At 43.3% G+C, this 25724-nt stretch overlaps 2 protein-coding genes and 1 long non-coding RNA gene across 4 annotated transcripts; all 3 read right to left on the reverse strand.

Annotated features, from left to right (window-relative positions):
* Positions 1-931: 931 nt before the first annotated feature.
* On the reverse strand, positions 932-10323 carry tph2 (tryptophan hydroxylase 2 (tryptophan 5-monooxygenase)). Its single transcript, XM_040163566.2, has 11 exons — positions 9716-10323; positions 4964-5098; positions 4697-4880; positions 4056-4156; positions 3726-3793; positions 3281-3477; positions 2991-3126; positions 2649-2775; positions 2197-2292; positions 1760-1893; positions 932-1362 (listed from the first exon to the last, which is right to left on the reverse strand). The coding sequence occupies exons 1-11, from the start codon at positions 9953-9955 to the stop codon at positions 1188-1190; spliced, it is 1593 nt and encodes a 530-aa protein (XP_040019500.1). The 5' UTR covers positions 9956-10323; the 3' UTR covers positions 932-1187.
* Positions 10324-11160: 837 nt separating this feature from the next.
* Positions 11161-23027, reverse strand: tbc1d15 (TBC1 domain family, member 15). Of its 2 annotated transcripts, none has more exons than XM_040163564.2 (17): positions 22349-23027; positions 21352-21450; positions 20728-20802; positions 18634-18766; positions 17438-17645; positions 16702-16804; positions 16233-16430; positions 15999-16127; positions 15803-15906; positions 15412-15506; positions 15221-15337; positions 14542-14642; positions 13455-13554; positions 13082-13179; positions 12877-12993; positions 12706-12792; positions 11161-12586 (listed from the first exon to the last, which is right to left on the reverse strand). In XM_040163564.2, exons 1-17 carry the CDS (start codon positions 22370-22372, stop codon positions 12374-12376), a joined length of 2001 nt encoding a protein of 666 aa, XP_040019498.1. In that variant the 5' UTR covers positions 22373-23027; the 3' UTR covers positions 11161-12373. The 2 variants fall into 2 exon arrangements, with proteins under 2 accessions (XP_040019498.1, XP_040019499.1); XM_040163565.2 differs by having other exon boundaries at positions 16233-16427; positions 22349-23025.
* Positions 23028-24126: 1099 nt separating this feature from the next.
* On the reverse strand, positions 24127-25256 carry LOC144383782 (uncharacterized). The gene is made up of 2 exons (XR_013451225.1): positions 25010-25256; positions 24127-24424 (listed from the first exon to the last, which is right to left on the reverse strand). It is a non-coding gene; the product is annotated as an uncharacterized LOC144383782 (long non-coding RNA).
* Positions 25257-25724: the final 468 nt, after the last annotated feature.

The raw sequence follows: 25724 nt of genomic DNA on the forward strand, positions 1-25724 counted from the left end.
TAAGGGGGAGGCGGATCACATGGGTGTGAGGTCCTGGTTCCAGCCGGCGTTGATGGAGTTAAACGTGACGTCACCGGTCTCGGAAAGACCTCCTCGATGAGGACCTCCTCTCCACTCAGTGCGATCCTCTCAACCAGGTCGGGGGGAGTCGGACCACCAGACACTTGCAGGGCGGCGCCTGTTGGGCCTCCTGCTTCACCTGCCAGCGCTCCAACTCACACCAGCAGAGTCAGGTGGTAGAACCGGGCTTCCTCGTACAGCTGGGGGAAGTCCTGATGGAGACACAGCTGGATAGTGACCAGGGGTCACTGTCTCAGAGTGATACAATTCATTTTATTTTGTATAGCCCCAAATTACAGATTTGCCTCAGAGGCCTTTACAGCCTGTACACATGCGACATCCTCTGTCCCGAAACCCTCACATCGGCACAGGAAAAACTCCCCAAAAATGAAAAACGGAAGAAACCTCAGTGAGACACGTAGGAGGATCCCTCTGTCAGGATGGACAGATATCATGTACACATGCGGTTCATGCTTGTTTGTACTACCAACTGTAAATTGTGCATTGTTTAATAAAGTAAATCTTTAAATATTTTTTGAACATTCTGAAAATGAAGTTGAACTTCATTTAAGTTAGTTCCTTAATATCAGAGATGTCTGACTCAAAATATAAATATAAATTAAGATTATTTTTCTAAATAATGTTTTCGTTTTCTAGAACTGAAACATGGAATATTTGTGATCTTTTAAAATAAACCTATATATATATATATGATCAGGATGATATTAGCAGCATATGATGAGTCTTAATCATCAGTTATTGAAAAGATAATTAATCAAAGATTAACTTAACTGATGGGCGATGACTCCGATGATGTCACAGACGTTTTCCCAGGTGGAGAAACACCAACATGAGATGAAGACCATCAAGGTTCAGGGTTGAATGCACGTCATTTTATTTTGGTTCCACAGAAACTGTTTTTTAAATAATTGTTTAATAGACACAAAGTGAAGCAACGTGACGAGGTTGGAAAGACTAAACCACCTAATGCGTGTTTTTATTGTTGATGGACTCAAGTCTAATTTATACACATACATATCGTGTTGTTAATATAAAGCTGACATGACAGTGACAAAGTAACGGAGCGACAAAGTGACATAGTGAAGTAACTAAGTAAGGGCCCAGGCTCAGATGCCCATGTAGGTGTTCATCTTGCTCAGGGCGTCACACACGGTGGTGAGGTCGCTGCGGAGGTCCTGCACCACGTCCTCGATGCCGCGCGTGTCTTTGAGCAGGTCAATGCTCTGAGTGTACGGGTTGTAGTACACTGAGAATGGCCTCTTTATGGACTTAGCGAACTCCCTGTGAGAGAGGAGACAACATTAGGTCACGTGATGCGTCACATGATGTGATGCGTCTCAGTTAACTTCCGCAGGATCAATGGTTGTGTATGAGTTAATGATCGGATCAGACTGGTTTTCCTAAAACGAACGATCCTTTATACTGAAATAGGACTGATGATTTGACAGTGGAAACTGATAACAACCAAAACGATCAGGAATTTAGAGTTTTAACCCTTTAAATGAGAGTATCTAGGATGATGCCATGCTTTTCAACGAATCCATAGGATTTCCGGTTCCTTTCTCAAAGTGTGTCCAAACGTTTGACTGCTACTTCATCTCAGATTTCCCCTCCCCCCTCCCCTGCTAAAACGGTGAAGATGACGGACACTTGATGAAAGGGTGACTGTGTGAGTGACCTCATCTTCTCCTTGGCCTCCTCGAAGCTGTCGGACACAAAGTAGACCTCCTGGAAGGTGGTGATGAGACACTCCTGGTCACAGGTGGTCCTGGGGTCAAAGGTCATCACACGGGCCTTCTCAGACAGGGCGTGCTGTGGATCAAACACCCGGCACCTGTTTACTTTGATTCTATTCTGTCACAGACTTTATATGAGCTTTTAACACCAATATTATTTATAGTTTCAAACATTTAACAATCAATTCCAGATTCTGTGAACTGATGATTCTATGAGGTCACATATTTATAAATTTACACACATTTTAAAACAAAAATAGATACATATATGTAATCAACATTTTGAATTCTTGGTAAATAATGTGTCAATTTTTATGATTGTTTTTATAAACCTAGAAATAAATTAATAAGGAAATTACGGTCACTGTGTATGTGTTACCCTCAGCTCTCCTATGGATGACAATAATCCGGCTCCATAAGCTCTCAGCTGTCCGTCTTGTTTGCAGAGTCCAAACTCAACGGTGAAGAAATAACACTGTTCACAGATTTAAGAATATAAGACTATAAGAACATATTAAAGTATATCAGAGTTCAGCAGTGCAACTGAGTGGATCACATTATTTAATAAAGAAGATCAACATGGTGACTTATATTACCATATATATATATATATATAATATGTAGACTTAGTTTAGGAGGGGGAAATTAGTTGTTTATTTCATTTTTTTTTTTTTTTTTTTTTAATCGACTAAAAAAAGTTATTCTATCAAATAAAACCATGATGGCGATTAAACATCAATGGGACATAAATGGTAATACAATGAGTGTAATGGTCCCTGGGGACACTAGGGGCGCTCTCATCACAGATCTATAATCAATTATTAAACTCACTGTGGCCAGCTTCTGAACGTCCTCATCCGAAGCTCCGAGAGATGCAAGTCCGATTTCCTGAGAGAACTGGGCAAACTTTGGGTCAGCCAGAAGAGGAACATGACCCAGCAGTTCATGGCAGGTGTCCCTGCAACCAGGAGAAGTTCCTATTGTGAGACCTGATGCTCAACGGAGAAGCTCTTATTGTGGCGTCACAAAGCTGCTGCTCACAAAGGGGGCTTTTGTTGTGAAGAACTCAGACATGCTACTCGAAGAAGGATCTCTTATTGTGAAGGAGTCAGAGAAATGTGATGGGGTATGTGGACAGCGGAATGGGCGCTGGACACGTGCAGGTGTACTCACGGCTCAGGTGTGTAGAGCGGGTCGGTGCTGTGACGAACGTACTGAGTGCAGTTAAACACTCTGTAGGCCAAACCAGCCAGGAAGTCTCTGGGGGAAAGGTAACCTGCTACTGGTCGCACAGTGAAACCAGACCTCTCTGAAAAAAACGTGACATGCATGACATACTCTTATTGAGTAAACGTTAGAAATACAGGAAATATTTGGACCCATACCGCCTCATAAATCTGCATCATGTTTTCATTAGTTTCAATTGAAATAGTTTTTTTAAAGACTAAAAAGATCAACCAAACCTCTGAGAAACAGGGAGACGTCCTCCAGTTGGGGGATGTTGTCCTCTCGGTAACCACATTGTTTGCTAAGCAGCGGCAGGTTCTTCAGGTATTCTCTGCAGGCGTGAGTCGGGTACAGCTGGGTGAGCTCTCTGAAGACCACCCCCCAGGTCCTGACCTCCTCCAGGGTGTACTCGATACGAGGGATGGGCTGCCCGCTGGGGAGGAGACATACCGGTCTGATCAGACACTGATGATTACTGGACTGATTTCAACCCTCCACAGGTAGATCAATCATTCATTGTCCAAAGGGATCACATCAAAGATGAAGAAGATCATTGTAATGCTCCTTTATGTGCGTTTTATAATACATTGATAGATAAAATACATCTTTAAAGACGTCAGTCTAACAAACTACTGAAAAAAGTTGTCATCGGAGGTGAAAACTGACAAACATGATACTAACAATTTATAATTCATGGCCACTTCCACAAAGTATTTCCTCCTATGGCGATAAACTTCATCCTTAAAGCCCTGCAGGAAGGAAGAAGTCAGAGGTCAGCATAATGATAAAACATTCCCATATATATATATATATATATATATATATATATATATATATATATATAAAAAATAGAAAACGTCTTTTGGGGGGAAAAAAATGATTTATTTGATGTGTTCTGTGATTTTTTTAGTTTTTCAATGTACATGTTTATATATACACATCATGTTATTATACTATATTATAGTACCAATACAACATATTCCAACATGGTAGTATCAGAAATGTAGTTACAGGGTGGTCTGCATCCAGCTCGGATCCGTACATCAACACTCTGTCAGAACACTGATCCAACTCAGAGATCTTCATTGGAAACCACGGAACATCATCTCCATCTGATAGAACAACAACATGAATACAACTGTACTCAGCTTGTGAAAATGTTTGATTTATAAAAAAAGCCCTTTTCAAATGATCTTTATCCAAAAACATAAGGTATCTACAGAACATTTAAAACAATAACATGGACACTATTCTTTGTAACCCTTCCAGAAATGGCCACCAACCAACATCGGCTCTAAAAGGTACATTTGGTCCAAAGCAATGAACCAGAACATTGGCACAGGTAAAACTCTTCAATGGGGGGAAAAAACGTTAGAGGAGGATCACTCTCCCGAGATGGACAGACTGTGATGGATGTCATGTGTACAGAATGAACAACGTAGAAGGTGTACAATACATTCAACACCTATGACAGAAATGATTCAAATATTGAGAGTAGTAAGCCAGGTGTACAACAGAACCACTGCAGGGACGGGGTTAGGTTCATTGGTACCCATCTACCTATGAACCAGAACATCATTGGTCCCCATCTCCCTGTGAACTCAGCAGACCACACAGGTAGAAGGGTAATATAACGGGTCAGGTGGACTCACCTGCCTCAGCAGACCACAGGTGTGCAGGTGTGTTGGAGGAGATAATGTTAACGTGGTCTCTGAGATGCTGGAGCAGCTCGTCAAACTCTTTCTTGCTGCAGCTGCAGTCGGCAAAGATCTCAACCTCATTAACAACTCGCTTTGACATCCGAGACTCAATGTGGCTCAGGTTCACTCGCTTCTCCTGCAGAGAGGAGCATAACGATGACGCAAGACTTCGCTGTCCTCAATAACCCATATTGAGTCAAGAGGAAACCAACGTCTTACCTGGAAGAGCCTGAGGGCTTTGACCAGGCAGCCCACCTCATTCTTCAGTGAAAACACCACAGCCGTCTTCCCACAATCCTCAGCGCTCTCTTTGTCTGGCACTTCGTTGATGGGACAGAAGGATGTCCGCCTCGACTGAACCACACGTCAACAAACACAAACAACAACATATTACATTCCGTGGAACAAGCAGTTTTGCAGATGCAGAGCGGAGAGTGCGGGTCGGGATGTCGGGTTTGACCATGTCCTGGATGTAAGCTGGACCCGATCCATTCACAGCATGGGTGGTGAGCACCAATGTTTAGAACTGGATGCGGGCAGCCACCGGTTGCCAGTGAAGAGAGCGGAGGAGTGTGGGAGAATTTAGGGAGGTTAAAGACCAGTCGAGCTGCTGCATTCTGGATGAGCTGCAGAGGTCGAATGGCGGTGGCAGGGAGACCTGCAGGATGAAGTTGCAGTGGTCCAGGCGTGAGATGACAAGAGCCTGAATCAGTACCTGCGCCGCCTTCTGAGTGAGAAGGGGACGTATTCTCCTGATGTTGTAGAGCGTGCATCTACAGGATCGTGTTGTTGCAGTGATGTTGGGAGTCAGAGAGAGTTGGCTGTCGAGAGTCACGCCGAGATTACTAGCAGTCAAGGTGGGCGTTAACACGGAGTGGCCAAACTTGACAGTCAAGTCCTGTGTAGAAGAATATTTTCCCGGAAGGGGAAGAAGATCAGTCTTGTCGGGGTTGATTTTCAGGTGGTGGGCGGACATCCGCTGAGAGATGTCAGTCAGACAGGCAGAGATCCGTGCCGCCACCTGGGTGTCCGAGGATGGGAAGGAGAGAATTAGTTGGGTGTCATCGGCATAACTGTGGTAGGAGAAGCCATGCGAGGGAATGATAGCGCTGAGAGAGTTGGTGTAGAGCAGGGGTGTCAAACTCAATTGCACACGGGGCCAAAATTCAAAACACACTTCAGGTCGCGGGCCGAACAGAATAAACATTTATTGAACACACTAAAACTAAAATTTTCTTTTAACATAAATATAAATACAAACAGACAGGAATGTTATTCTGCAATAAATAAACTTAAACTTAACTTAAAATATTTTGCTCTCCATAAAAATATATCCAGTCAAAATTATACAAGTTAGAAATATGAACATGCTGCAAAACAAAACAAAACCTGGAACTATAAATAAAATTTGTGCTTTTCAGAAATAACAAATAACGATGCAAAACATTCCGTTTTCTTTGCTCTTATGCCATTTTATCAGAGCTGGATGCTTTGCATCTTTTTTTGGCAAAGTTGGTTTATGTTTGGCGCGAGGTCCCGTGTTGTGGAGACTCTCAGGATGGACTGAAGGTGCTCATCAGTGAGACGACTCCTGTGTGCCGTTTTGTTTGTCTTCATCACTGAGAACAGCTTCTCACACAGATATGTGCTACCAAACACGCACAAGGTTCGAGCCGCATGTAGACGGAGCTGGGACATTGTTGCGGGACTGGAGTGAATAAACAGTGTCGTACTTTGTCTTTAGTGTCCCATCACACTGCAGCTCAATCAGCTCCATCTGAATCTGCACAGGTGCAGTTTCCACGTCGACGGCAAATGGGTTGCCAAACAACTCAAAATTCTTTTTTTGTTCCTCAAAATCACCAAAGCGCCGTGCGAACTCCGTGCGCAGTGCGCTCAGTTTATCAGCAACGTGCGTATTTGGGAACACCGCTATGCCGCATTACTTGGCAACAGGGAAAGTGGGGCGAGTTGCACTGGTGCATTTGTGTCTCCCATAAAATCAGCTTCACTTGAAATGCCTTCACTGCGTCATACATGTCAGTGATCATGCGGTTGCGTCCCTGGAGCTGGAGGTTTAAGGCATTGAGACGTGCGGTTATGTCAGCCAGAAACGCCACGGAAAGCGCTCGGCAAGGCAGCTGAAGCGCTGCATTATGGGATCTGTAGTTTATTTTGTTATCAGCGCTTCATATCGTCGGGCCATTGGTAACAATAATATAAAATGATCTCGCGGGCCAGATATAATTGCATGCCGGGCCGGATATGGCCCGCGGGCCTTGAGTTTGACATATATGGTGTAGAGCGAGAAGAGAAGGGGACCCAGGACGGAACCCTGAGGAACTCCAGTAGTAAGAGGACAAGGTTCCGACACAGATCCTCGCCAGGTTACCCGGTAGGTGCGGCCGTCGAGGTAGGACGAGAGAAGGGAGAGAGCAGAGCCTGAGACACCAAGTTCCTGAAGGGAGGAAATAAGGATCTGGTGGTTTACTGTGTCAAATGCAGCAGAGAGGTCCAGAAGGATGAGGACAGAGGAGAGAGAGGCGGCTCTAGCAGTGTGGAGTTTCTCTGAGACAGCAAGGAGAGCAGTCTCTGTGGAGTGGCCTGCCTTGAAACCTGACTGGTGGGGGTCAAGGAGGTTGTTATGGTGGAGATAGGAGGAGAGTTGGTTAAAGATAGCACGTTCAAGGGTTTTGGACAAAAAGGGAAGAAGAGAGACTGGTCTGTAGTCGTTTTCTTCAGAAGGGTTGAGGGTAGGTTTCTTCAGGAGAGGGTTGACTCTTGGCTCCTTCAGAGAATTGGGGAAACAGACAGATAACAGAGCGTTGTTGATGAGACAGGTGAGGAACGGAAGAAGGTCAGGAGCGATAGATTGTAGAACATGTGATGGAATGGGGTCAAGAGGGCAGGTGGTCGGACGGGCAGAGGTTACTAGGGTAAGAATTTGGTTAGGAGACAGGGGAGTGAAAGAGGAAAGTGAGGGCGATCAAGGTGAAGTCGGTGGGACACGAATAGTAGGAGGTGGGTTTGAGGAAGAGGAGCGTATGTCAGCTATTTTTGGGGGAGTAAAATAGTTGACAAAGTCTCCCAGAAGAAGGGTGGAGGAGGACTCAGGGGTTCAAGAAGATAGAAAAGAGTTTTTGGGGGTTATAAAATGAAGATTCATTTCTGGATTGGTAGAAAGAGCTTTAGGCAGCAGAGATAGATGCAGAAAAAGAGGAGAGAAGAGATTGAAACGCAAGCAGGTTATCAGGTTGTTGTTATTGTATATTTACGCCACCTCCTTTCCGATGCTCGCATGGTGGCTCTCGTGGCACCGGTTGAGACAGCCACGGAGCCGGAGGGGATTTGCCAGTCCGTCGGGTCGTCAGAGGGCAGAGTCTAGAGAGGAGGAGGAGAGTCCAGAGCAGCAGCGTTCGGATGCAAGAGTGAGAAGGAGTCGGTGGAAGGGAGAGCTGATAGAACAGAGGAGGCCAGAGAGGAGGGAGAGAGGGAGCGAATGTTGCGACGAACAGGTACAGAGTCAGTCAATGGGGCAGGGTCGTTAGTTATAGAGAGTGGATGTTGAAGTCACCCAGGAAGACGAGCGGAGGGCCATTTTCAGGGAAGTTGGAGAGGAGGATGTCCAACTTCCAAGAAATGACCCAAAGAACAACAACAATATTTAATTGTACCGGGTGAGTAACTGTTATAGTAGGAACTTGATAGACAGTGGGGTGGAAGATAAAAGAGGGAAAAGAGAAAAGCTCCATTTGAGTGAAATGAGTAAACCCGTGCCACCACCTCTACCAGTGGGTGTGGGCGCGCGGCTGAAGGAGAAGGCGGCGGAGAGAGCAGCTGGGGTGGATGTGTTGTCGGGTGTGATCCAGGTCTGAGAGCGAGGAAGTCAGCTCATGAATCATCTCTGCACGTTGTAAATCCTCAGGATTGAAAGGTCTCGTTCTGGTCTTGAGGAACACCCTTGTTTGTTTTTCTTTAAACAATCTCAGTATCATCTTTAAAAACATTATATATAGAACATAAATCATTAACGCTTTCTCTGATGTCGTCAACTTTATAATATTTATTATGACAGTTGACCTCATAAATCCTCAAAATACTTTATTACAATAATTAAAACACTTTATAAAGTATTATGGGCAAATATACGCTATAAACTGATTATAAAACGTATAGATAAGATATGATGTTCTGAAGTATGTTTTCTAAGACCCTCGTATCTCTTATCTCAGTCGTATAAGAGCAACGTGCTGATTGATTCTAATCAATAAGCCATAGCTTAACACATGAACTCTAATGTTTATATTTTACTGATACAACAACAATAACTATCATATTGAAAAGATGAAATATGGATATTATGTTAATAAAACACATATCACCGGCATTTCACCTTTATAAGTATTATAATACCAATACCAATAGTATATTATAATTACCATGGTTGTGATGGATAACAATCTTAATATCCCCCCCAAAACATTTTGAAAAAAAAGTCAGTCAAATAATGTGACTGAGTTATGTTAATTCTTTATTTTATAAAGAAAATGAATGTTGCATAGATTCTCTTGCTCCTTTGAGGAAGTGCTTTTTAGAGATTTAACGGATATTTCATTTATTTTCTTCAATATAATAACCATTTTGTTTCAAATAACAATCAATTGCATAATTTAGTTGTGATTAGTCTTTTTATTTTACCAGATTCATTTTTCACATTAAAGCTAAAACACTGAATGTATAATGTTTATTAATCCTAGCTGAAAGAATTATAAAAATTACATACAAAATATAATGTGACTTTTTCTAACACAAACGTAAAAGAAACAAATACAGTTGAAGTATGAAAACATTTATGATGTAAAATGATATACAGACGAAGGAGGGGGTAAAGGAGGAACTTAGATGAGGCATATTAAAAGGGAGGATTGAGAGGGTGATGAAGAGGAAGAGGGAAAAAGAGGAGGTCCTCACCATCCGCCCCCCCGTGTGGCGCTGCTGCTGCTCGTGGAACATGGCGGAGTCCAGAGACAGACCCCTCCGGGACCAGTACTTGCTGGAGAACATCATCATGGCGGGCTGCATGCGGGGGACCGGCTCCGGGCCGGGCCGCTTCACGTGGGACGAGGCCATGGGGAACCAGTGGGTGTAGGTGTACCAGGGCTCCAGCCTGCCGTCTGGGTGCTGCTCCTCACACTGCAGCTGGCAGAGCATCACCTCCTGCTAAATACTGACTTCAAGCTCCTCCCTGCTGCTGAAGCTCCTCCCACTGAGGGTCCACTACAAAGTCTCCGGCCCGATTCAAAGTGTGATGTATAAAGGCTAGGTGTATACAGACCTGATTTATTTACACTCAAACAGTGTGGAGACTAACTTCTGCAGCTCACAAGGGAAAGACACAGAGGGAATGAAGAGTACATGCTTAATGTTCTAGTATTTCCCTTTTCTGGTCTTCAGACCTCTCAAAGTTCTTTTGCACTACATGACATCATTCATGCGTTCAGTCTCTGATGGGCGGATCTACCACACAGACCTGCCCATCAGATACTAACATTCACCCATTCATACTCTACAGGAGCTATTTTGGGCTTGAGTGCCTTGGCCAAAGACACATCGGCAGTCACCGGATTATTGTACCATTTGATACAATTATTTCAACTGAAAAATAGCTCAAAGTTTTAAGAATGGACTCTCCAGCTGTTTTAGATTCAATTCATTAGTTTCCTCTCGTAAGTTTGACCCGTCTGAGAAGATCTTCTACAGAAGTATCCATGTTTTTCCTGCATCTGCAGTGTATCGTCTCCACTGTCTGTATCGGGAGACAGCTCGTCGCCCGATTGTCTCCATCCTGTCCATCAAGACACGGTTTGTCTCTCAGCTTGTCCCAGACCGTCTCCATCCTGTCCATCAGAGGACAGCTTGTCCCAGAGTAGCCTCCCTGCGAGCAGGAGGAGCAAAGTGACAGCTGGTCCACATGAACACTACAATCACCTCGGATAGGAGACGCAGAGATGCTGATAAGTTTCCTCCATCAGAAGCTGCGCTTTCATTTCCTGTCAGACAGGAAATGAAAGAGCAGCTTTGTTCTCCCTCTGATGAAGCTTTATGAGCAGATGGCAGGAGATACCAGTCTCTTGCTCTCCACACCAAACGTCTCCCATCAACGGGCGGGGAAGAGGAGGACGACTCAACACATGAAAGAGGCTGAAATGACATTTGGAGTCGAGCGTTGCTTCAGTCAGTTTGACATTTCTACAAAATTAAAGTCATGTTTCAGAAGCTCAGATTATGAATAAATATCTCTCTCTCACACACACACAACTTTTCATTGAAAATGATGGCGATCTACCCCCCCCACCCCACTTTTATTTGTCGATAGTTTTCTCTAAAAGACAAAGCACTATTAATGACCAGATGGATTTGTATTTTTAAGAAAACTTTATTAATAACCAGATGGATTTGAGATATATAATGCAAGGATGGAGAGAACGGTAGTAAATCAGAGATGTGATGGTGCGGCTTCTGAAGAAACACTTTGATATACGTGGAGATAAACATCTGGTCTTCTTAAAGAGTAGATGCAGAGATTCCTTCACATTAAAATGCTGGGCTCTAATTGTGAAGAAATCAAGGTAAAGAACTCTGTTGTCCTGAGATGTCCACTGACTCCAGGTGATGAGTTAAACCACAACTGCGGTTACCACTGTATCCACAGTCAACACCTCATGAGAATTAGTTTGATTCTCCGCCAGATGTGTTTTTTACTGGTGGTCTGGTTCCACCAGTAAAAAACATATGTGGATATGTGGATGAAACTAGTAGACACTCTAGTCTCCAGACACTCCAGTGCTATCTAGGCCACATGACTGAACTACACACTTATATTCATTACATATGAATGTACATGTGTGTCTCCAACCTGTGTTTCCTCTCGTAGAAGGGGGAAAGTTACTCCGCTTCATCAGCGTATAAAAACATGATTCCAGGAGCTTCTCCTTTCATTCGGAGTCGTATGATTAATACTGAAGGAGGTTGAAGAGAGTCAGACTCACCGTGCAGAGATAAACCACCACGCTGCTTTTGAAGATCCATTTAAACCTCCTGAAGATCTCCTGCTCCTCCCCTCTCTTAAAGGGCCAGTGAAGAGGTTTACTGCAGGTGATGGAGCAAAGCGAGGCTCTGCTTTTAAGACTAGAGTCTGATGTGTTTGAAGAGATCAAAGAGAAGAGCTTCAGTTCCCCTCAGGAAGGTAGACATTCTGAGGATAACAGAACGTTGCTTTGCTCCATCTGCTGAGTAGAAACTCTGAACCACCACAGCTCTGGTCATGGATGTTCTGGATATGTGCTTCACTCATGTGATGAGAGAAGTGCAGCTCACACTGTTAGCCGGGAACAGGAAGTGAGAGGTAATCTGACGCGTGTGGACGGAAGTGGAGGAGCACCGTCACACACTCGCCGTTACCATAGCAACAGACAGACCGTCTAAATGGAGCTTCAGGACACGTGGAGAGATGGATATACAATATGGTAGAAGAAATTAGAAAAATATGATTCTGAATAATCTCAAATCCTTTTTAAAGTCTTGTTCTCTGGGTCTGCGGCGCCGTGGCGACGGGTTGGTCTCCGTAGACTACGACATGAAGGCCACTCGGCAGCCATTGTGAGAGCTGCTTTCTCTCAACAGTCCGTTGGAGCAGGCCTCCGGTCGCGGGGCCGGCCTGAGGACCGGAGCAATTCCGCAGTCACGGACATCGGAGTCAGGATCCAGACCCGGTCCTGGAGCCGGTCCTTGACCCGGAGCAGCACCAAAACCCAGGATGACGCTGATGGAGGGAGGCAAGTCCTGAAGAAAGCAGGAGAGGCTTCATGAGACAGACCGGACACCTGGAGCACGTCAAAGGTCTGTACAGAACCAGACCTACACCCAGACCTTCATTACAGACACAGACAATGTTGACAGACCTTACAGCTCCTGATCTGCTGACAGATGCCCTCTGCTTTCTGAAGGACTTCTTCGATGTCTAGCTTCATGGACAGCTCATTGATGTGCTGAGGGACAGACAGACGTCAGTGGACTGGTCTCACATGAGAAGAGACCTCTACAATGAAGATAGAACTGGTCCCTCAGGTCACCTTGAGGATCTCGTTGAAGCCGTAGTTCTCTTCCATGATCTTCTGCTTCTCTGAGTCCAGGATGGCGCAGCAGACCAGGAGGTGGAAGTTGTCACAGGGCAGACCGGTCCACATCACCTGAGGAGGACAAACAGGAAGAGAGGTGGACGAAGATCTTTCCCAGGCGCCTGTCCATCCGTAATCACCACAGAAAGGAGAAACTCACCTCCCAGAGTCTCAGCACGTCGTGGAAGCTGAGCTCTCTCTTGAACCTGATCAACAACCAGCGGAAACAGAAATACAGGAAACCAGAATCCTGAGACTCTGTGGGGCAAAGAGACATCCTGTTAGAGGACATCCTGTCACAGCCCGATCGTCACTGTCCACGGAGTCCCTCAGCTGAGGACTACGACTAAGTCGTTGTTATAGAGAGAGAAGGATGGACTAATCTCAGCTTCCTGTTCGGCTGCTTTTCTGCGTTAATGTTATTTGTTCGATGGATTCTTTCGGAATTTATTGTGGAGCGCCAGGTGACTTTTTTTTTGCCAAATGAGGTCATCTGTTTACTCTGGAGGAACAGGAGAGGTGAGCTTGTGTACCGAGGTAGTTCCAGAAGGATAAGTCCAGCAGTCTGAGTAGAGTGCCGAGCTGAATCAGCTGAGTCTTCATGCCCTGCATCTGCTCCTCAAAGTTCTGGTGCTGGAAGACAACAAGCCCACATCAAACACCGTGGATATAAATACATACATACTAGAGCTGGCCAACAAGTTTGAATCTCTGCACAAAACTCAACTATGAATTCAAAAAGTATTGTATTGCACTACACTTTAAACAAACATGGTGTTTTTTCACAGCAGCATTCCCTTAATAATAATAATAATAATAATAATAATAATAGAACAGTAGCAGGTAAAATATCTCTTGTAAATTTCCATTTAAGGAGTAATGTAATCAAATCAAAAGCAAATCTATTTGCCACTGCCAGGGCATTCAAGCTGCATCTAGATTGTTATAGAAAAACAAGTTACGCTCCACGATTATAACAAGTCTTTTTTTTTTTTACCACCATCAATAATCTCTCTTTTAATCCATAATAGATCCATAAATAACCTACAGTACTGGATCAATAACCTATATTCAGTACTAGGCGTCCCTGTTAGAGTGAGGCAGTCCAGCGCTGAGGACCTTTAGTCTGTGAAGTCCGTCTTCGTCGCCACAATAAAAAGAATTCTCGTGGTAATGAATAAATGTGTTAACTCGATGGTAACGCCTTAACCGGTCATCTCCCGCCTGGACCACTGTAACTCTCTCCTTGCAGGTCTCCCTGTTACCGCCATTCGACCTCTGCAGCTCATCCAGAATGCAGCAGCTCGACTGGTCTTTAACCTTCCTAAATTCTCCCACACTACTCCACTCCTCCGTTCAGCCTTCACATCTTCCGCCGCAAACTAAAGACACACCTCTTCAGACTCTCCCTTGATTAAAAGACTAACAAATTGTAGCACTTCAATTGTACTTATAATGGCACTTATCTATAGCAAATTGGCTTATTTAATGAAATTGCACTTTCTTGTTCTTAAGTTTGTATCCTTATGGTTGAAATGCAGTTATTGTAAGTTGCTTTGGATAAAAGCGTCAGCTAAATGACATGTAATAATACTAACATGAGTCCCTAACTAAACTCACCATTTGGTCCATGAAGGAGACGAAGCACCAGAAGGCGTCCACCTCGCTCTCCATCACGTAGAGGATCGGAGACAGCAGGTCACTCATCCCCTGGACGTAACCTGAGGGGACCGAAGATGTGAGAGACGTATGACAGAAATGTCACATGTGAGGGAGAAAGGTCTTTAACATGTCACTCATATGTCAGTCTAGGGCTGGGAGGTATGGCCAAAAATTCCAATCACTATATTTTGTATGATTCTAGGGATCAGGGTATTTTCTATTTTTTTCTATCCAGGAAATACATTCATTCGTTGATGCTGAAAGGTGGTCAGATGTTCACCTCTCGCTGGCCAACCTGCTTGCAACTGGCCAGCGAGTCAGGGAGTTAGCTTATTAGCGGTTGTTAGCGCTAGTGTTGCCACCAGAGGCAATACCAGCGGCTCAACAAGCTTTACAACAAATTGTTTTCTGATCTTCTTGTGCGTTGTTAATTGTTGTATATAACGTTATAACCATGACTTCATCATAACACCGTAAGACAAGTAGCTCCGACCACTGCGTGCTCAACGGTGAACAAAATATGACCGTCAAAGATGTTTTATTGCGAAGATCACAACATCACCTTTTCTCCCATGTCTCACTCCACTCTCAGAAATGCTGGCTGGCCAGTTGTCATTGATCCAGAGGACAGACTCACCAAGATCAAAGTCAAACATGCAGTAGGTCATCAGGATGTCGTGGAGGAGGACTAGACCTGGGTTATCGATGCCTTCGTAGAAGTGGTTGCTCCGGTCTGTTCTGTTCACGTCTTTTTCTGAGGACAGAAGACAGACGGCGTCATGCTCTCAGTAATTAATTAATAGGATGAATAATGCAGGGAGACGTCACCTATCAGACTCCTGTAGTCTCGCAATCTGGAGTTCCTCCTCTCCTGCTCCTCACTCACTGACTTCCACTGCAGCTTCATCTTGAAGTACTCGTCACTGTGACAGGACACAGCCATTACCAGTCACTATGGTTACTCATCACAGTCAGTGATTACTGAGTTGGGGGGGGGGGGGGGCTAGGATAAAGGCTAATTTGCAATTTCAATGTAAACAAACACTGCACTGATCAGTCAGCTCCACATTCTATTGAAACAGGTGAAACTAACAGGTGAAATCCTACTGCCTCACGATTGGCCGATGAGCTGAGAGCATTATCAAACGTTTCCAGTTTCCAGGTAGACCCAATAAAGTTCCCTGTCCATGTCTCTACTCAGAATAAAGTAAAGTTGTACGTTTTGGCTCTCTGAGCGATTTTCCTCTCCTCCAGCGAGCTGTCCCAGGGGACATATCCCAACAGGAACTTCCAAGCTTCTTTCCTCACAGCATGAGAGAGACCCTGCAGAGACACGAGGAGACAGACATGATGAGACACAGATGAATTTAAAACAAAGAAACAGGTGTGGTTGACTGATAATGAACACGTCTCACTCCTTTGAAGATGGTTTGTTTGAGCCGTGAGATGTTGATCATTCTCCCCTCTGCATCCTGATGTTTGCTCCAGTCCTCTGAGGACAGAGGCCCAGTGCGAGTCACTTCAGGCCTCGTCCCCAGGTCAATCTGAAGGGTAAGGGGTGAGACAGACGGAGTCAAAGGTGACATGCTTTTCCACAACATCAATGACAACAAAGTCATGTGACCCATCAGCGTGGAGGAGGGCCTCACCCTGGTGATGACCTCGAAGCCAGGCTCCTCCTGCTGGTTGATCTCCAGACCGGGGAGGACCTCCCCCAGGAGGTCGGCTACCTCCTCAGGGGGGCGCTGGTGCTGCTCCTCCGTCCCCCGGAAGGCATCGAAGATGTAGTTGGTGACTTTGGAGAAGCCCCCCAGCGTGGCAACGTACGGGTCCTTCCTGAACTTCTGCTGGAAGACACAAGGTCCAACAAGCACCTTCAGCTCGCTGGCTAAACAATAATCAAATGGTAATACTCACAACAATAAAAATAAGAATAACAACAACTAATTAAATAACTATAATAATGATAATAACAACAACAAGAAAAACAAAAATTAAATAAGTAGATTATTATTATCTAGAGTAGATAATAATAATAATAAAAGTAGAATAAGAACAAAACAACATATTAATAATAAAATAATCAAGGCCTTAATGTGCGTGTTGTTAGTTTGTAACCTGAATCAGGCCGAAGTTGTTGTCATCCAGCAGGTTCTCAAAGGACTGAGAAAGAGCTTTGATTGGAGAACTGACCAGCAGACATGATCCATCTTCTGGAACTCTACACACACACACACACACACACACACACACACACACACACACACACACACACACACACACACACACACACACACACACACACACACACACACACACACACACACACACACACACACACACACACACACACACACACACACACACACACACAGGTTTCATATAAAGAACAAATGCAGACCTAAAAGACCTAAAGTAAAAAAATAAAAAGGATTTTAGTTATCAATCCGTAAAATAAAAATGTAAAACGTTTTTAAAGAAAGGATCTAATACTCAGAGTATTAAAATTCTGATTATCATTGCTGTTCTATTTCTATCGTGAGTAGACCCCGTCATTGGTCTCCACAGCCAATCAGGAGACAGACAGACAATAGGATGTCACACTGGTGCTGCTCGTGTTACTGGAGCGATTTCATTATGGACCCCTTAGATAAGAACTTTAATAAGAGGAGAGAATGCGGATACCTGAGAGGACATCATATCCTGATATCAGACACATTGAGGACAACGTGGCCGTTCCTGAGAGGACAACGTGTCCTGATACCTTGGATAATTTAGAACTATAACCTCTGTAGTTATAAAGTGATGATGACATTAAAGCATCTCACTCTTCTTCACGATGTTGTGTACTTACTCGCTGAGCAGAGCAAATCTCCTCAGGGACTCCAGGAACTCTTTGCTGCCACCCTGGTGGAAATGCAGAGCAGGCGGGGACGAGCAGGACTCCTTCAGCTTCAGCACCAGAAAGGTCCAACCTTCTTCCTTCAGGATGATGGACCTCAGGTCACTGAGAGCGAAGCTGAACGCACCCCGACTCTTCTCGTGGCTGTGGTTTAGAGTGCCTGCCAGACCAGGGAGAGGGATCAGATAACCACAGGCCCCTCTCCCCTAAACGCTCAGTTTGGCTGGGCGGCCAACTGGACGAGTCCTGGTGATTCCAAAACTTCTTCCTTTTCCGGATGAAGGAGGCCACTGTGCTCGTTTGGACCGTCAATGCCGCAGAAATGTTTCTGTACCCTTTGTCAGATCTGTGCCTCAATACGATAGACGGAGGTCTACAGACATCCCTAGAACTTAGCTTGGTTTGTGCTCTGACGCACTGTCACTTGTGGGATCGGATATAGAAGGTGTGGCTTTCTCCACTATGTCCAAATCAACTGAATATAGCAGGATGGACTCCCATTAGGTTGTAGAAACATCAAGGATAATCACTGGAAACAGGAGGCACCGGAGCTCAATTTTGAGTGGCCAAGGCTGTGAATTTTCATTCTGTATTTTTGATGGAGTTGCTAAAGATTCCCCAAAACTGTTCACTTTGTCATTGTGGGGTGTTTTGTTTGAAATGAATCCATTTAACATAACAAAATGTGGAAAAAGTGAAGGGCTGTGAATACTTGCGGATCAGTTATGTAATTACAGTGTTTCCCATACCATTATAACAGGGCGTTATGATGTGTTACTGCAGTTCTTCTGGACTAGTTTACTTTGATTCCTTATTATCAGACTGTTCTAATAAGTTTCTTAAATCTCTCCAGCCGATCCAGAATGCTGCAGCACATTTACAACCGAAAACTATGTGTAGTAATTTTATCATTATTGTGATTATTGTGAACACATCGATTACAAAGAGAGTGCTTTTATTAACGATATAACTCATCATTACCGATTAGTAGCTACTATATGTTGTGATACAAAGAGAAACAAGTCACTCAAGTTACACTTTCACTTCAGTTTTCACTGTCAACATGTTTCCATCACAGTATTAAGTAAAACAATGTTGGTACTTAATGTCAGCTGTGTACTATATTTACTACCTGAGGAAAGTCTCACCTTCTCCGTTAGTGCAGCTCTTCTTCTTGAAGGACACGGCGTTCACCATGTCCCACTCCGTCTCATAGCTATGCTGGCTCTCTAAAAGCTTCTCACCTGGACACTGGTCCCACTCCATGACGGAGCTGGAGTCCTGAGGAAACAAACCTCCTCTTATCTATGGTAGCTGAGATCTGATCAGTCGAGTAGTAGTCACAAATACTTCTAATTTCTACTCTGGACTGAAATGATGAACCAGTGAAGTGGAAGAACAGTGTTCCCTGGTGGTCGTATGTTTAAGATGCTGATATGGGGATAGAGGGGTGCTAGAACTTTTCAGCTTTTTCCTCCGCTTATGCTTGAATTAACATTAATCAATATTTTTTTTTCAAATCCTCTTGAACCTCCCTTGACTTTCAAATCCACCTTCTTCGTCAATCTCTCAGCTACAGCTACCATATACACTTTAAAGTGTTAATAAAAGCCTAAATTATTACTACTACTAAGAAATAGCTTTTGGATAATATCACTGATTACGTTTGAGTATTTCAGACCATTTCTGAGATTTGCGTGTGTGTGTGTGTGTGTATGTGGCTGTCTAGAGTGGACACTGAAGAGCTAGAGGCCAGAGCAGCGTCAAAATCTGGTTCAAAAACATATTTCTAGTTCGTCCTCATTGGCACAATTCTCACTCTTTAAGCTTCATTTTTGGATCAAAAGATATGAAATGTTGTGCTGGTCGTAGTCATGTGGCTATGGAATCCCACAGACCTACTTTTAGCCACAGAGCCCCAAGAGCGAGACAAAGTCTGCCTCAAGCTCCATAGGGACCCATGTAAATCTGCTTACATTTCTTAGAGAAAGCAGGAGGTACACGTTTTGGAAAATGCCGATAGTCGTATTTATGACTGCACAGACGTATAAAGTACATGTCTGCGTTCGGTAGTCTCGGGTCAACTCAAAACTCTACCAACCAACACCTTGCAAATCTCTCTCTCAATAAAAACCCCATGGAGGGATATTACTACTACTACTACTACTACTAGTAGTAAGACTTATAGTATTTTAACTGCTATTGATATTAAAACTACTACTACTACTAGTAGTAGTAGTAGTAGTAATACCACCAGTGCCAGAATTACTACTAGAAATACTAATATTTCTACAAATACATTGCCGCTTTTTAAAATTAATTTCAGCATTCTAATTTATTTTTTGCATATTTGCAGTAATAGTATAATGGTAGTTAAAGTGTAAATATAGTTATTTGTAGGGCTGTCAATAGATTAAAAAAATAAAAAAAATAAAAATCACACATTTTGAAATTCATTAATCTCGATTAAGGAATGTTGTTGTTACAATGTTGTTTTTAATTAATGTTTTTTTTGTGTCTGTTACGACCAAGTAATAACTTGGTTGTTGTTTAATTGTTAGTTATTTTACTCTAAACACAACTGATCAGGAAGAATTCCACCTGGTAGATGTTCAACTAGCGACTCTTCCTGCTGTCCTCGCGCACTTTGCTCTCAACTCGCCATAATGTAACGGCTGTGCTTGAAGTGCCAACAATCTCCCCACATTTAGCCGGAAAGTTTTCAAACCACGGTCTCTTAGGGACACAGTGGTGGTCCTCTGCAGACTGTGTGCTGCGCAAGGTATCGTTAGATGTTAGGATGGAAGTAGCCTAGCAGCTAGCTTAACATAGCAGTGCTTTAAGTGGTCTGTTTGCTACTCACCCCCCTTCTGTTTGACACGTGGAGTAATTCCTCTGCATAGTTCTGTGCTGTATGTCGCACCACCGTTTGTTTTAGTTCCGATGCAAAAAGCTTTCTCCATCTTAACTTAACTGAATGCAGCTAGCGGCTGTTTCCTTTCTGCGGTCAACTTTACTTCCGGGACTGGAAGTAAACAAACGTCCGTTTGCTACGCTAAAATATTTTTCAGCATTAATCTCGGCGACATTAATCGCATAGATTAACATGTTGACAAACGCGTGTTGACAGCCCTAGTTATTTGTAGTTAGCGTGAATGTAGTAATTTGTAGGAATAGTATGACTGTAGTTCTAGTGTGACTGTAGTTATGAGCAGTAATACTGCAGTTATAGTTTAACCAACCTTTCCAGCACACAGCATGTTTGATGTGTCAACGGTTTCTTCCACAGGTTTGAACTCAACAAAGACTTCAGCATCCTGATGTGTGGAGAAACAAAACAGAGGCACAGTCAGTGTTATGACTCATTAGTAGAAGCCATGTAGACCTGAAACCACCCGATATTTTGGATTATGCTATTCATGAGCATCACTTTGTCAGTATTAGATTCCTTTAAGAGTTCCTGGAACACTCATTTTTAACTATATGCTCCAATCTCAAAGATTTTAAGACGTATTCTATAGAACTCGCCCCTCAGTAACTCCAGCTGGTTAACACAAACTACAGGATGACTGGGGACATCCCCCCGGGTGGGGGGGGATTAACCCAGACCCTGTTCGTTCCTACTTAGATCTGATGTCATAAGCATGGAGATGTCAAAGAGGTGAAAGGCTGCCACATACTACCAATGTGATGCACAAGGACAGAGATTAATGTGTACTCTCAAATCAGTCACACAATGACCTCAGCTGCTCACATGAATATGTCCTCATGGTCTTCAATCACAGCTTAATAAATGTCTTTATGGATGTCCCTTTGGTCTTGAAATAGTCTTTAGTTCATGTGTGACGTCTAGTTAATGGTTTCACCTTGTCAACAATGCGGAGGAAACCCGAGACGAGTGAATCCTCCGAGGGGTTTTCATCGCTGCTTGGGTGGATGAAGACTCCTTCATGTTCAAATATGACCTGTGTGACAGATGTAGTGCTAAAGTTATCGCATCATTTAACATATTACATTCTTACTCACTTTTTGTAATTTGCATGTTTTATTCGACATGCACCATGTTCAATAGATTCATATTATTGGTTAACAGGTCCAATAATTCATGAAATGTATTGCTATATTTCATGAATTATTGTTAGTTATATATAAATTTACTCTCTAGTCAATTCCACAGTGCTAGCAAACCATGAAATAAACGTAGAAACATATCGGCAAACAAACAGGGAGACCAAACAGGAAACGTGACAACTCTTAGTGAGGATTCCGTAGAACCTTCTGAGCTCTTGTCATTAATCGGATGTTTATCTCAGTGCTGGGTGGTAAACAAACTGGTTTGACTTCATCATTGGGTACAGTGATGTGATGTCTGTGACCCTGCTAACGTTAGCTGCTGACACACTACACGTTAGCTTACGGAACAAAGTCACCAGTAACTGCGCTGTGGTTTCTTTTTGCTTCTGTAGGGACATAATAGTCGACTGTGAACCAGCTCGAGGACTTCTCAGCGGCCCATTCTGTCTGCAGCCGTCAGCCAGCTTCCTTAGCAGCATGCTAATGTTAACGTAGCTCGGAGTGCAGCAGGAGCCTCCGGTTCGGGTCGCGTGTCTATGAACCAACTAGACAGCCTGGTTGAAGGCACAGAGGGTCTGACGTCAGGTTACAGCTGTGCTCTCGTGGCACCTCAGAGGGCTAATGATGTTGTTGCAACACAGCTAGCACAATGGCTAGCGCTAGACCTGAGCTAGCTGCTCAGCTGGCCAGTGAAGCAGTTGTATGAAGTAATACAAATATATATATATATACTTAGAGTACATACAGCACGTAACTATATGATTAAAACCTTTACAAGAGTGTTCCTACCTTCAGAAGAGAGTCCGCCGCCATGTCGCCTGATCGTTCACTCTCCTGATAACGTCAGCTGCTCACGTGCCTGTCAACTTCCAAAACAAAACGGATAAATCAGCTTCCGGTGGGGAGAATTATCACGCATGCGCACTAAAGCCTGATTTATGCTCCTGCGTTTTCAGAGCGGCGCAGACGCAAGACCCCATTGCGTGTCCCTTGCGTCGCTTTTCACACCTCCTTGCGTGTGTCGAGCCATTTTTCTAGCAGCGCACCAGGCTGTGATTGGTCCGCTAACTACATCCTTTACGGAGTCTCACATTTCCGCTTTCATAGCCCGATACCGCCACTATTAAAACGAAGAATGTTTACGAGAGAACGGAGCAGATTTAAGAACTTTTGTCGGAAGAAATGCGTAAATATGACCGCTTCTACAAGCCGCCAATGACGGCTTGTAGAAGCGGGTTGGATTCACGGAGGGAGATCGCCGCAAACGCCGGTTTGCCGGTCGAGAGGAACAAAGTTGTGGAGGAAAATACGGGACAAATGTGTCCGCGATGAAAAGCAGCAATGGCGATGCACGGGGCAATAAAGTCTATGATAAATAAATAAACAAATAAATAAATAGACGTGACTCTCTAGGTCGTCTTCAACAAAAACACGTTACTCCGCCTGTTGTTCTAGCGGTGAATTGCTCTGCAACACACGCAGAACCATGAATCGAAACGAGTGCGTCGACGCAGACGCAAACGCAGAAGCGTGCGCCGGCCTAAAGTCATTACATTTACCGTTTGTGATACCAGATGACATTACCCAGTGAGCATTTTTTGGTTGAAAAGACGTTTAAAAGACGTCTATGCCCGACGTTGAAAAGACGTTGCAAAATGGTTTAAAAGTGAAAGTTGTTTCAACGTCTATTCGTAGACGTTGAAAAGACGTCTATGTTTAGACCACATTTCAACGTGATTTTTTAATACGGTAATATTTCGTCCTCTCTTGTGTGCTATATCATTATTTTAGAGGTTTAAAAAGAAACTACGTCCACATTTGTAAGTTTCCCACCGATATTATAAATCACGTTGAAAACGGGTCTATACGCGAACGTCTTTTCAACGTCTACGAATAGACGTTGAAACAACTTTCACTTTTAAACCATTTTGCAACGTCTTTTCAACGTCGGGCATAGACGTCTTTTAAACGTCTTTTCAACGTTGAAATGCTCGCTGGTTGAAATGTGGTCTAAACGTAAACGTCTTTTCAACGTCTATGAATAGACGTTGAAACAACTTTCACTTTTGAACCAATTTGCAACCTCTTTTCAACGTCGGGCCATAGACGTCTTTTAAACGTTGTTTCAACGGATAAATTGCTCGCTGGAAACTTACAAGTTACATACTTAGTCACAGTTGTCATGTTAACAGCCCTTAACAAGGACAAACACATTATTTTATTAATTTGCATTTATTATAAATATAACACTATACATATAACACTTTTCCTAATTAAAAATACAAAAATAAAATATATATTTCAGGGAAATTAACTATGGATTTAAAAGTGCAGAAACAACATTTCTGTGTTCAACAACAACAATTCTGTGTTTGTAGACCATTTTTCTGAATCATTTGAACTTCATTTTTAGATTCTGCAACAAGATGTGGCTGTGAGTCACTTGAGTTGGGATAGTATACCTGAAATCAGCTGCATCTCCCTCATCCTCACTTGATGATTCTTTGTGTAAAGGGAGTCAGAGTGCAGAGAACAGCCCTCAATTGCAGATTTCTCTGGTCAACGTGTTTATTCAATTCAAATCATTTTATTTTGTTCAGCTTTGCAATCTGTAAACATGCAACCTCCTGTCCTAAAACCCCCAAAATGTAAAAAACCTTCAACCAGGAGAAACCTGAGGAGAAAACAGCAAGGCAGTAGGTGTGTAGAGTATGAACAATTTAAAGATGTACAGTACATCCAATTCCTACGACAGAAATGATTCTAATATTGTGGATTACTAAGCCAGGGGTAAGGCAGGACCAGTCCAGGGACAACCATCATCAGACGTAACCTCCATCAGATGCAACCACCACCCACAGAAACCTGTGAGGAGGGAAAGCACAAAGGCAAAGTTGGTCATTTGGGTTTATGATGACAGTAATAAACTAGTAATAATAACAGCAGCAGGTGTGTTAGAACCCTAATTTATAGATTGTTTACTTATTACATTATCAACAAGATAACAATTCATCTGCAACTTATGGTATTTCTGGAGTAACATTTCCAGGTATATTACACAGTATCATGCTTTAAGCAGCAGTAACTTACAATGTGTTGTCCCTCTTGTTTACAGAGCACAACTTGTTGAATTCAGCCCTTCACCCTTGCAATCTGTATTTAGCCCCCATTGCTTTAAAAACGTATTTTCAATGTCAAATGCAATACCATTTATGGGTACAGCAACAACCTAACGCATTAGTAACACCAAACACACGAAAAATATTCTGGGATGTTTACTTTTGGTCCAGGTCATCATGCTGCACGCTAGCATGCTAACTAGCAAACTACCTGCGCTTATGCTAACTAGCTTAACAAAAAGGGCCGTCTTTCCCGTATCGGGTGGGCAGCACAAGTAAAACACCCGGTTATAGTTCCAGGTGTTCTTCATTCAAACACTCGCGTACTTACAGAGTAGTGGAGCCGGTAGTCGTGGTTCTATCAGCCCGTTCATGTCCCTCTGCTGCCGTAACTTCGCTTCGTGCTGCGTCCGCTCGGAGCTCTGCAGGCGTCTAAGAACTCGCGCATGCGCGTTACAGATGTGAGCGGAGTTACGTGTTTACAAGTAATGTTTGAACCTGCCCGCATTATTATGTCTTAAACGCATCTTATTAACAGCACGCAGTCCGTAGTTTCATATTTATAACGTTTTAAGTGAAATATTAAATACGTTGAAATTACGTCTTCGCGTAGACCAAATTTCGCCGACCAGTTCATTAATTATTATGAAAATCTTAACGTTAATATCGTCTATCTTTCAACCTTACGTTACATCATGACACATTTGTCAACAAATTGATGTTTTCTGGCACGTTGATGTTTTATCCCATTTTTAGCCGGTTGAAAAGACGTTGAAATGAGGTCTTAGACGTTCAGAACTCATTTCAACCCGATTTCAACCATATTTCAACGTTGAAATTACGTCTTGTGCTCACTGGGTATATTATACATGATTTTTGTACTTTTTGTTCAAGTTAAAACTGTATAGTTTAGTTTCTCAAACACGGTTGCATTAAGCTGTTTTGTAATTTGTCTCATGAAGCTTCTTCTTGACTTCACCAGAAAAATAAAGTATGAATATTTGACAATAGGTGAATTATAGATTAAGCTTTTTTTTATCAACCTA

Source organism: Gasterosteus aculeatus, chromosome X, assembly GCF_964276395.1.
Source record: "Gasterosteus aculeatus chromosome X, fGasAcu3.hap1.1, whole genome shotgun sequence".
Lineage (NCBI taxonomy): Eukaryota > Metazoa > Chordata > Actinopteri > Perciformes > Gasterosteidae > Gasterosteus > Gasterosteus aculeatus.